A 12,954-nucleotide genomic window follows, 5' to 3' on the forward strand; every position below is an offset into this window, starting at 1 on the left:
ATGTAGAGTTGGCAGTGGAGTGGTGTTGTTTATTATTTATTATTAAAAAATAGAACAGTTATAATATAGTGTAACGCAATTAGCAGATAATCAAGTCTCTTAAACATATAATCATAGATTTGATCTCCGTATGATGTGTATAAAATAACATTTATTCAGAGATATTATCTTCATAAATGGATATTCAAACCTTAAGAGTCTATTTGATACGCAGGATAAAGAGACAAAATATAATTAGGATATCTTATCCTGACTCAATCAAATGTTTGGTGCGAAAAAAAAAGATTAGTTTCTAACTATTGGCGGGAATACATTTAGGAGAAAAGAAATAAGGCAATTAAATCTCCATCACCTGATCAAGTGACCATTCCTTATGCAGCTCACATGTCTACATGTGGGACTCTTCATTGCTTTTATTCTCCTGACCCGACATGGTCGGCAATATCATTATGATAACCCAAAAACATCTCAATCACCCAGGAACACAAATATTTTTTGGCAGTCATTTTTTACACTCTCATAATTATAGTCAATTTTCTGTTTATCAAGCTTCTTTTATTAAGTTTTTTTATTGATTTAATAAAATAACAAAATATATAAATTTAAGATGTAAACAATTTACTAGGTGAAAGTATTGTTAATACCACATGACTTGAAATGATGTTGACCATCATGTAATCATTTGACCATTTCTAATGTCTACTTCACACTAACTTGATTTGAATATTGAAATCTGCTCTTTACCCAAATGGTTTCGCTCATTCCCAAAGTAAATGTCCAAAACGTCCTTACGTGACTTAAGTTACGCTAGTGCAAAAGCAATGTGAGTTAACCCACGTAGCGTGACTTAAGTCACGCTAGTGTTAACACTGGCGCAAGTTAAGTCACGCTAGTGTTAACACTAGCGCAAGTTAACTCACGCTGGTTCTGTGCGCACCAGAATAGACAGCAGTAGCTACTGCCTAGTTCCCTGAACTCAAAAATTAAAACCATACATAGGTACAACCATTCATTCATTCAACCAAAACTCATAAAACATAGAACATGCATTCATTCATTCATTCATAATTTAGAAACACAATTTTAACGAAAATTAACGCAAATGTCATAAAGAGGCGCAACCGCGCAAATGTAAATGTATTACATCCAAATCCAACAAAATGTCATAAAAATACTACAAATATAAAAACAAGTCCTAAAATAAGACACTACTGCTGCTCCTGTGGATTCCTAAACCTCCTCCTCAGAACCAGCTGCTGCTCAAACACGCTATAATCGGTACGGAGGTCCTCCAAAATGCCGAAGAAGAATGGATTTGAAACCACCTCTAGAATCTGCATCGCATGCTCCACCCTGCCTCGCATGCTGGTAATGACTTGCAATGGATCGGGGGGATGTCTGGCCCACTCCTGGTCAACAAGAATATACTGGTAGACAGGTCTCGGCATGACAATGTGGCTCTGGAGCAGGGTTGACGATGGGAGGATGGGATACACGGTAGAACCACCTAACGTACCTATTTGAATGCTTCCAAGGCTCGTCGTCTGGGACCTGGGCACCCCTCTGCTGCTAGGGAACGACATGCAGAGCAAACTCCAAGAAGGCAGCAGCCACATCTGCTGGGGCAAGAGGCATAATCGTAGTAGGAGGGCGGGGAACAGTCTGAACATATCTGTACTGCCTCAGAACCCGCTTCAAGTGATGCACCATCTTTTGTTCGCCGGCCATGATCCATCCAGAGTACCAGCACACATCCTGAAAACGTGTCACGTCTCATCGGTGCTCGTACGGCCTCCAGGTGACATGAGAATGGTCCATCAAATCTAGTTTTTGGTTGTAGATTGCAAGTCCCTTTACAATTGCATCATCGAAAGACCCACTCTTGCAGAACAAGAAGTTGTCTTGTCAACAGTTCGCTTGAAAGTTAAGTGTCATGCAAAAGATGATGTGGTGGCTACCCTTCACAGAGATATTGAATCAAAGAAGGCGGACAAAAAGGAGGAAAAAGTCAAAGTGACTTTTGATGCTAATACGGTGGAGCACGAGTCAAATGGTTTATGACTATACCAATCTTAATAATGCTTGCCTTAAGACTCTTACCCTCTTTCTAGCATAGATAAACCAGTAGATAATTCATCAGGTAGTAAACTATTATCATTTATGGATGCATATTCTTGGTAAAACCAAATTCCAATGGCTAAAATTGACATACAAAAAATAGCCTTTGTGCATGAATATGGAATTATTGTGTAACATCCCAGACGCCTTTAAGCATTGCCGACTGACCCTACAAACCAACACGAGTCTTTTCAGCGTATTTTGTCCTCATTCGCACGCTTACCGGGAAACTTCCCGGTAGGTCACCCATCCTAGTACTACTCTCGCCCAAGCACGCTTAACTGCGGAGTTCTGATGGGATCCGGTGCATTAAAAGACTCATGTTGGTTTGTGGGGTCAGTCGACAATCCTGAAAGCAATCTGGGGTGTTACATATTGCTACAATGTAATGTCATTTGGTCTCAAAAACAAAGGTGCAACCTATCAAAGACTGATGAACAATGTCTTCAAAGACCATATAAGTGACATGCTTAAAATTTACATGCAAGATATGATTGTAAAATCCAAAAAAAAAGAGGTTCATCAGATCACCCACCTTAAAAAGGTCTTCGAGCAAGCATGAAAGCACAACATGTGATTGAATCCTCAAAAGTGCACCATTGGCTTTGAGATGAAAAGTTCGTCGAATTCTATGCAATGGAAGGAGGAATTTGAACAAATCCATATAAATGTCGAGCATTCATAGAGTTCCTAACTCCAACTTCATCATATGGTGAAGCATATGGTAAACCTAGACGATAATGAGGGTGGTTTTCCTCTCATAATTGCTCTCTCTTTGAGTTATCTCAAATCCTAAGAGTGTATTTGGATGGGGAATGTTTTGAGGTAATGTAATTTTTTGAGGGAATTCAAATTGTTTTAGATTAATTTCATTGATTAGATGATAATTTGGAGAATTTTCAAAATGATGAAAATTTGTGAAGTATTTTGTCCACTTTAAATCTAGAGAATTTCAAATGACACCTAAAAGTTAGGAATTTTAAATTTCTTCTTTCTTACAATTTTTTTCAAATTTTGCAAGTCTGTCCTCATATTTATAAAAATTCTCAAATTGACCTTATTTTTTAAAAATTACAAACTGACCCCTCAAAATTTCAAAAAAATGCAAACTAACCCCTATTTTTACTGACCCAAAAATTTCAAAATTTACATACATATCTCAAAAATAATAACATTTTTTTAAAAGGCTAACGAAATATATTAAACCAAAATATTAGCTCCTCTGCCACAAGGAGTACCAAAGTAAGCTTAAAAGTTCAAGAGTTTACCAAATACAAAAAAAAAACTACATCAAGAAGCCAAAATCAAAATTAAGATACCTTCATCAAACAAGACAATGGATTCGAACTACAAGTATGGTAATCTAAATTAAACAAAATGTAGTGCGATTTTAACCACCAGAAAGCTTGAATTTTGATCTTCGCCGATAAGACGACAAGATGATCGACCTTATTATTAAAAATCATGGCATTGTGATCCTTCCAAATAGTGAAAAAGCACTAAAACCCAAACAATGTTAAATGTTGAGCGGGAATTTTTGGAAAATCCCCCTAACCCACCGAACCAAAAAGAATGATTGTTTGGATGGGGTAATGTTTTGAGGTAATGTAATGTTTTGAGGGAATTCACATACTTTGAGGTGAATTCCATTGTTTGGATAATAATTTGAAGAATTTTTAAAATGATGGAAATTTATGAAGTATTTTTTACAAGTTAAATATAGAGAATTTCAAATGATACCTAAAAGCTAAGAATTTCAAATTCTTCATTGTTATAATTTTTCAAAGAGGAATGTTATTTGAACAACTCTTTGTTTGACAACTTCATGGACAACCAAAATATACAAAAATATTTAGATAGTGACACAAAAAACCAAAGCAATAGAGAGAAAGTAAAAACATAATGTGAGTATGAGAGATAAAGTGGTCAAAAATTGGTTGTTCAAATATCATTTCTTTTTTTCAAATTTTACATTTTGGTCCTCAAATTTCCCAAAAATTTCAAATTGACCCCACTAAATTTCCAAAAAAATGCAAATTGACCCCTCAATTTTTTCAAGAATTATAATTTGACCCCTCAAAAGTTTTGAAAATTAAAAATTGACCCCTAATTTCAATTTTTAAATTAAATTAAAATGCATAAAAGTTTCTCAATAATGATGACAATGAAATTTTTTATTATTTCATCCAAATAAAAGTATTGAGAAATGAAAACATTTTAATTGAATCATTTGAATTATTTAAAATTTTAAATTCTTTAAATTTTCTCAATCACCCCATCCAAACACACTCATAACACCAAGCCAATCAGTAATTGTATACCAAAGTCTTCCGTAAAAATTGCATTGAAAAAATAAGTGATCCCGATCTTCCACAAAATCACACCCAGCCGAACAAAAAACATTTGTATCCAAACAAAAACATTTAAAAATAAATGCAATTCAATTGAATCGTTTGAATTGTTTATAATTCTAACTTCTCTAAAATTTTCAATCTCCAAATCCAAACACACTCTAATGATATGTCGTTTATGATCTATCTTAGATATTATAAGTACTTGCTGTTGCTGAGTCACTTAGGTCCAATCCATGCTTCCGAGCGTTCTTGGTTATAATCTACAAGCTATGATATGATGATTCCTAAATCTATTTGTCATGACACTGAAAGAATTTGTATAAATTGTTGGAATTTTAACAGCATAATCAATAATCATCTAATCAATAAAAATATAAAATAAATCAAGTGGACTAAATTTATATGACTGATTTTTTGAAAGTTTCAAAGCAAATATCAAAGTACCTCTTGTTTTTTGTTAAAATGATTTTGCTGTAATCTGTTTCTCAATATTTCACAGTTTTTTTTATTACTCTAAGTGGGTGCTGTACAAGAGTTTCAAGACTACATGGTCCCCAAACAAACATCGTACCCTTGATTTTACTGGTGACTGGCGTGTTGTCAGTCAATCATGCAAATTATTATATATGCTCAACCAAAAAGTAAAAGAAAATGTTGAAGATTTAATTTGTAGGGTTAAATATGTTTTTGGTCCCTATAAAATTGAGAGTTTCTAAGTTTAATCCTTACTTAATTTTAATACATTTTTTAGTCCCTACAAAAAGAAATTAATTATAATTTTAGTCCCTGCTAAAACAATGTTTGATTAATTATACTTAAACTCTTAAATTTTTGTGCGATTTTTTTGACACAAGTTTATAACACTATGAAAGGTTCATTTACTAAAATTTAGAATTTTTTAACATGAAATAAATTAACTATAAAATTTTTAAAACTACAAAAGTTAAAGATAAAAGTAACAAAAATATGGAAGTAAAAATCAAATTTTGCGATAATTTTTTGCGGAGGAACTTTTAGTAATGTTCTTAACATGTCTGCAAAAGAATGTTCGAAAACTTAAGAATTTAAGCATAATTAAACAAATTTGAATTGAGTAGGGACTAATATTGAGTGCCATTTTTTTTATAGGGACTAAAAATACCATTAAAATTAAGTAAGGACTAAATTTAAAAGGTCTCAATTTTATAGGGACTAAAAACATATTTAACCCTAATTTGTATCACTGTTTATTATTAGTTTGAATATTTAATTATCAGTGAAATGAAATAAAACAAAATGAGGATTGACTTTTCTATTAGGATCCCTTCAGAAAAAAAAATCTGGATATTTTATGAATTAATGAAAGAAAATAAAAGGAATTTATCACATATACCTGAATTATAGTTGGAGAAGAAAAATGATTTCCATTGGAATCAAGTTACTAGAAATGTAGAATACACTTTAATACGTTTAATATTTTTTTGAAAAGTAGGAATATACTTTAATACGTTTAATACGTTAAATTTTACTCTAAATTATTAAAACAATAAACTCATTATATTTTACAATAATAAACTCAATTTCTTTGGTGAACATTATTTTTTGAGCAAATTCTTTGGTGAACACAAAGATTACTAACCACTTGCCAATTAATTATCTCCCTCCTTTTTCACAATTAATGTTAATTTCATAATGAAGACAACGGTGAGATGGAAATTAATCATTGTTTAAGAAATATATTGTCTTCTTTTGCATCATATCATGTATATATTCTTGACAAACAAGAGTCATATTCATACAGTAAGATATTATATATCATGAAACACTACTACTATAATTAAAGCTACACATCATGATTTTCTAATTCAAACACACCTTTTGACTATGTCAACCATATTGCCGATTAGTGTCAAATTTGATTCATTTAACCATGTGCATTCTGCTGAATAATGAAGAGCATCTTAAATTTTAATCAAATTTGACACAGTCTTTGTGACTTTAATTTTAATACATATTTTGAAGATTCTAACGGCCACAACAAGGTGCACAATCCATCACATGAGAACCAGCTAACATTGGTCTACACAGTACAGTGTATTATTTTAATAAGTGATTGTCCATTTTAGAACCATACCAGATATTTGTCCCCAAAGGGGTTTCATGTATCCATCCCAATTTCATTCCCATCAATCAAATTCAGAAGAACAAATTTTCCACGTCCAAATATCAACCCTTCTAGATTAGAATAGTTCTACAGTGAAAAGTAGGGATAAAAATGGTGCAAAAGAAAAAAGTAAAGAGGAAAAAAAAAACTTAAAATGTTGGCAATGTACTATTTTTTATAGATAGTAATAAATTATGAGAGCTCGGTCTCAATCAAGGTAACGGAAAGTCTCACGTTTCTAATAGTGCTTATAGAGATGCTTACATACTATCTACCAATCAGGTCCTGATATCGATAACGAGATTTTAACCTAAATCCTTGTGAAATTTGAGTTGAATCTTTACCAACCAAACTTGTGTTGACGTTAATCGAGTACTATTAAACATATGTATTTTTCATTACATAACTTATAGAGGTATTTACTTACATACTATCTACCAATCAGGTCTAGATATTAATAACGAGATTTTAACCTAAGTTTTTGTGAAATTTGAGTTGAATCTTTATCGACCAAACTCGTGTTGGCCTTAAGAGAGTACTATTAAAGATATGTATCTTTCATTACATAACTTGCATTCATATACAAATCAATGATGATTGAGTACATATAGATATGCATCAGATTTGTTTATTATTAATCACCTTATTATAATATCAAATCTTATTAACAATTTTCTATGAAACCACTTTTTATACACTAAACTGTCCCACAAGAGTCAGTTTTCTTTCTTCTTTCCTATCAACATTGCTCTTTCTCCACTCTGACTCACACAAACACACTCACTCACACACAAAGGTTTGTAGCTAGCTATCGCTATAGTTATAGCTATATATTACAGTTCCTTAAACTGTTTTGTAATGGATGAAAAGTGGAAGCTATCAAAGAAGGAAAAAAGTTCAAACACATCATCCACCAAGTCATCATTATTTTCAAGGAGTTGTTCAACAAGAGGCTCTTCTTCAAACTCGCCACTACTTTTGAAGAGCTTTTCACAAAAGAGTTCTTCTACATCTAATAACAGTGGCAATCTTTCAAGAAGCTATTCACAGAAGAATCCATCAATAGGTAAGAAATGTACCAATATAGCCAAAGAACAGAAAGCAAGATTTTACATCATGAGGAGATGTGTAGCCATGTTAGTTTGTTGGCACAAACATGGAGATTAATAGTATTCCTAAAGGGAGGTGCAGATAGCAGAACAAGTCTATTGCTCAGAGTCAGATCCCCTTTTCAGTGCACAACTATTTTTATTTGAATTTAGAGGGATCCTATTTTTTTTTTCTTTCTTTTTTCATCTTTGTAATTGTAATTATGTATGACCTATAAGTTTTGCACATTAGCAAATATTCACTTCATTCTAGTATTAGTGCATCTTCCTCTTTTTCTTTTTGGAATGATAAATGTTAGTATGTTAGTATACTATAGTTTCAGATTCTTATTAAACAATAATCACCATACAATAATGCTAGATTCATATATTTGCTTAATGCAAGGTTCATCTATATGTGTGATTCTGTCATCACTTTATTTGTGTGTTTAGAAGGACAAGGATTTATTCTTTGTAAATAATAAGGTTATTTGCTCAAAATAATAATAATTTGGATATTTTTAACTCAAATTAGCATCATAGTAGTACTATTTGGATCTGCATTGAAAATGTAAGCCACGTTCCTTTGTTTTTCCCATAAAAAGGTGAAAAACAAAAGAATCACCGGATTCTTTTTATTAGTAGTTCAAATTGTTACATCTTGGTAGATCAGAATTTTACACTTGAGCAGTGGTCACCAGTTCCAATCATTCTAATATGTCACAGTGGAAAAAGTACAGTTACTGCAATGTTGTCAAATATTCTAATCTTTTTTGTGCAATTAATTGTTGTAACCTATTTGAATTGATAATGAATAAATAATTTATAAAAAATTCATAGAATATAACTTAATAAATATACTTGAGAATTGGGACAAGCTATTTGCTTTAATGAATATAAAATACCCGTTGTTATTCGTAGTGAACATATACATAGGATTCACAGTGATGTTTGCCACTTCGTCTACAGACGAATAAAATACAGGTTCATATATGATAGATAAAACGCTTGAATCATACGGAGAAAGTAAACAAAATATGAGAAAAATACATATTATTTCAATAAGTTATCATTAACCCTTTTTTTTTGAATAAAAAGTTATCATTAACCCTTAAGTAAGTACAATGATATTTATAATGATATATAGAAAACCACCCACCTTTATTTTTTGGTCACTTGAAAATTAGGTGAAAACAAAAATTGATACAATGAAAGAAAGACTGGAATCATCATATACTAGTGCCGGACACACTTCACTCTCTGCACAGTATATGCAAAATGTGGCAAACCATAAATCCTTAAATTTACATGGAAATGGAAATGGAAATGGAAAATCAAAAGGTGTAGAAAAGGGTTTCTTTAGTAAGGAAAATTGGCAGAGTCAATTGGTGTAGTAATCAACATTTGGGGAGATCCTTAGGAGGAGGAGGCAATTTTTGATTAGGTAACTTTCCATCCTCAACAATCCAAGCCATCCTTAATCCCCAACTAAGGTGCACATCAAAGTGGCAATGCATCAGCCAAACACCTGTTTCGACCATACATTCATAGCAAATAGATCAAAAAAAGTCTAATTAATTCATTATATGCTTTATAATTAAAGTGATCAAAGTATCATATAAATAACTTTTTTTTAGGTGAAAGTATCATATAAATAACTTGAGATACAAGATAAGAAAAACTATATGATATGTAATATTTCGATTGACTTAATTATTTAATCTGGTCTATTGGCATAGACACTTGTAAGACTGTTTAGAAGAGCTTATAAAATAAATTGAAAACAACTTACGACAATGTCTATAAATTGTTTTTAACTTATTTTCGTAAGTTCTCTAGGACAGCTTATGAAATCAGTTTATAGGTTATATGAAAATACTTTGACTTTTTTGTCATTTGTTATAGAAATAGCTATGCATAAACGCTTATATGATAAGTGCTTAATTAAGATGATTATCCAAACAGAACCATAGTCAATCACCTGGATTGTCAGCAAGGTATCGTATTGCAACCCAACCACCAGAAGGCACAGCAACAGTATTCCTCTCAACAGGATCAACAAGATTAAACCTTGCAGGGTCAATACTAGCATTAAAATTTCCAAAACCTTGACCAACAACAAAGAAATTAAATCCATGAAGATGCAAAGGATGACTCTCAGCTCCCAAAATGCTTGTATCCTGCAATATAACCTGAACTCTAGTGTTATATGGTATCACCACTGTCTTTGTACCATTACTAACCAAAGTATTGTTTGGAGGTGTTCCTGTATAGTTAAACGGCCTTAACGGTACAACCGGAAAATCCGTTGTAAAACCATTATTAGTTCCAAAGAAATGTTGTTGGAGAAGTGCTATAGAAGGTAAAGCAAATGATACATTGTTCATTGAAGCTGCAAATTTTGAATTTGAACTATTATTTGGTCCTTGACAAGTTTGGTTTTTTGGGCATGGACTAGTTCCTAGTCCAACGGTAAAGAAAAAGTTTTTGTCAATAGTTTTAGGCACATTTGCAGGGTATTTTGGACTATTTAAGCTAAGAAATTTGTTACTAAAATTAGCAACAAAATTAGTATCATTGATGGCTGGAAGCACAGGTTTTAGAATATGGAGATTTTTATTTGTTTGATCATTTGGTTTAGTGTATTCTAAAATTCCAGCTACTGTGGAATTGTCGAAAGTACCCTGCCCTGTGAAATATGGTCTAGCTAGCATGTAGAATGTGGCATTTGGGTAATTTGGTTTAGTTTTTAATAGAACATTTGTGGTTTGACCTGGTCCAAGTATGATGGTATTGGACTCGAATGGTTTAATGTAAGATGCATCTGCTTCGACAAGGATTAATGTGTGATTAGCAATGCTGAAAAAGAGTTCGTCGTTGAGTGCAGCGTTGATCAAACGTAATAGATATGTTTTTCCTGGCTTCACCTTCAATTTGTATGTATCTGTCCATGATATGATAACAAACCAATCAATTCATCTTTCAAAAAAAAAAAAACCAATCAATTCATCAATTCTAGTCATTATTCGTCAATTTATCTAACTCGATTTTTACAAATTAGTTTGTAAAATGAGAGGTGTCACTATTTATAAACTCATTTCAAACATTTTCTTTATCCTAAGTGGAACTTGGTTTTTTCTCTAATAAAATAAAATAAAATATTATTAATTAAAGTGGTGTTAAGCAAAGCAACTTGTAAGATATTGTGTTATTTATAAACGAAATTAAGCTAAATAAACAATATATAATCAATTTACTTCTATTTAATGAATTGAGAAAGAAAAAAAAACTCTTTAACTATGTAGAACTTTTTTAAACATAAATTCAATTAAATCACATTTTAGTATCATATCACTTTGTTATGTTAATATATATATATATATATATATATATATATATATATATTAGTGTAAAAAAAATTACATTAAATGTACAAAATTTATTTAGTTCTTAATTAAAAACAAATAACTAGAAATGCCAGTTATATACAAGCTGCACGTGTACCTTTGGAGCAATTGTAAAGAGGTCCAGGAAACCCATTAATGGTGTAGGCATCAGAAACATTTGGGCCACCCCCTGTCTGCAGAGCTTGTGCAATTACAGCTTCAGGATCTGCATTCCACCACTCACCTATGCATATTTGTCAAAGATATGTATAAGATTACAAAACCTTTCATATCATATATTTTTTTGTAAAATAAAAAAAATATCTTTATTATATCTTTCCTTAAAAAAGTATAAACTCCAGCTAGAAATATAAAATACCAAAGTATAATAAATTATTTATTATAAATTTATACTGAGGAATGATTGTTCATATGTACCAAAGAGAATGGGGACTTCCTTGTAGGGTTTTTGAAAAGGATAAGATTCATTGTGCCTTGGGAGAAGGATGAGAGGTCCATAGACAGTAGCTCTTAACCATGAGAAATGAGCATGCCAGAAGAGAGTTCCTCTTTGTCCAACAATGGTGAAGTTGTACACATAACTCTGACCTGTTTGAATTGGGCATTGAGTTATGTATGATGGACCATCCGACCAACCACTACGAAGTTGTCTCACACCATGCCTGTTTTTTTATCAAGCATGCATTCACCATTATTGTCAATATTAGTACAATAATTCATTTCATGCATATGGATATCCTAACTAGATCCATGATGTACAACATACAATATAAATGTAAAAAAAAATTGCGTGTGTGTGAGAGTAAAACTCATGGTGAAAACTACAACGACATTTGATATGCTTGGGCGCCGGTTCAAATCCTATTTTCTCAACACTTAGTTTTTGTGAGTTTTGCAGTTAATTAGGCTCTTTGAAAAAAATGTGAAAAATTACAAATAATTAAAAAAAAATAGTTCTTACCAATGCAGGCTGATATTGTTTGGAACATGATTAACAACCTTAACCAATAATCTGTCCCCTTCTCGTACAACAATTCGAGGACCCGGGAACTTCCCATTCACGGTAACCATGCTTTTTGTGTGGCACAGCCTCGTAACCTTTGCCAACCTTATCTGCAGAAATAATAAAAACAATGATATACTATAAAACTTTTTTTTTTCTTACACTACATATGTTATACAATTTGGTAGGTTTTAAGTTAATTAATTAAGTGATAAATATTTGAAAGGAATTAATTTATATAATATAAAGTGTATATACATCAAATTTGTAGTGTCTTGTAACACTTCCATGTTGTGAAGTAGCCAAAACAAATCCAGGGGAGGTTAAGAGGAAGGTGGTGACAAAGAGAAAAGCTGCAAAAAGAGCCTTTGATAATGGAACAGTGACAATCATTTTGATATGCATTGCCACCTTGAATGAGTACAAGATAGTTGAAGGATATCTCTTATTGCATCAGTCACTAAGAGCTGCATGAGGGCACTGGAAACATGCTTATTTATATACAAGAACTGAGTACAAATTAATGTTTGGTCGTATGTCATACAAGAGTTTTGATTTTTACCAACTATGTAAGGTCCCAGGGTCTTCTAAATTTTGAGTGCCACTAACGTTAATTTTACTGGTAGTGTCTCAATTACGTGCCCTAATCTTTACTCCCTAAATTCAAGTTTCTTTCTTGTCCAATTATGTGCATCGATCCAACATCAAATATTTCATCACACGTTTTTGCAAATTTTATTCATCTATAAAAATGACCTGCTAGAAAAATTAAAGAAATACATTTTACTTTGAAAAGTGAAGTCAAACCGCTGCGTTGATACAAATAAATAATGTGGGTTGT

The 12,954-nt window shown here is 32.0% G+C and overlaps 2 protein-coding genes across 2 annotated transcripts; one reads left to right on the forward strand and one right to left on the reverse strand.

The window, feature by feature from the left end:
• The first annotated feature begins 7,255 nt into the window (after window positions 1-7,255).
• On the forward strand, window positions 7,256-8,035 carry RTFL2 (ROTUNDIFOLIA like 2). The gene has a single exon (XM_085702160.1). It carries the CDS (start codon window positions 7,474-7,476, stop codon window positions 7,780-7,782), a length of 309 nt encoding a protein of 102 aa, XP_085558286.1. The 5' UTR covers window positions 7,256-7,473; the 3' UTR covers window positions 7,783-8,035.
• A 705-nt stretch (window positions 8,036-8,740) lies between these two features.
• Window positions 8,741-12,582, reverse strand: LOC146930690 (laccase-2-like). The gene is made up of 6 exons (XM_085702149.1): window positions 12,372-12,582; window positions 12,072-12,223; window positions 11,528-11,772; window positions 11,208-11,333; window positions 9,685-10,647; window positions 8,741-9,231 (listed from the first exon to the last, which is right to left on the reverse strand). The coding sequence occupies exons 1-6, from the start codon at window positions 12,516-12,518 to the stop codon at window positions 9,101-9,103; spliced, it is 1,764 nt and encodes a 587-aa protein (XP_085558275.1). The 5' UTR covers window positions 12,519-12,582; the 3' UTR covers window positions 8,741-9,100.
• Between the last annotated feature and the right edge of the window lie 372 nt (window positions 12,583-12,954).

This window comes from Medicago sativa, chromosome 4, assembly GCF_051527215.1.
Source record: "Medicago sativa cultivar Bolivia chromosome 4, Bolivia_mono, whole genome shotgun sequence".
NCBI lineage: Eukaryota > Viridiplantae > Streptophyta > Magnoliopsida > Fabales > Fabaceae > Medicago > Medicago sativa.

Coding starts and splice junctions, on each gene's coding strand:
- RTFL2 (XM_085702160.1), top strand. CDS start 7,474: ATGGATGAAAAGTGGAAGCTATCAAAGAAGGAAAAAAGTTCAAACACA.
- LOC146930690 (XM_085702149.1), bottom strand. CDS start 12,518: ATGCATATCAAAATGATTGTCACTGTTCCATTATCAAAGGCTCTTTTT. Junction 10,648..11,207: donor TCTTTACAATTGCTCCAAAG/GTACACGTGCAG, acceptor TATCATGGACAG/ATACATACAAATTGAAGGTG. Junction 9,232..9,684: donor ATACCTTGCTGACAATCCAG/GTGATTGACTAT, acceptor TGGTCGAAACAG/GTGTTTGGCTGATGCATTGC.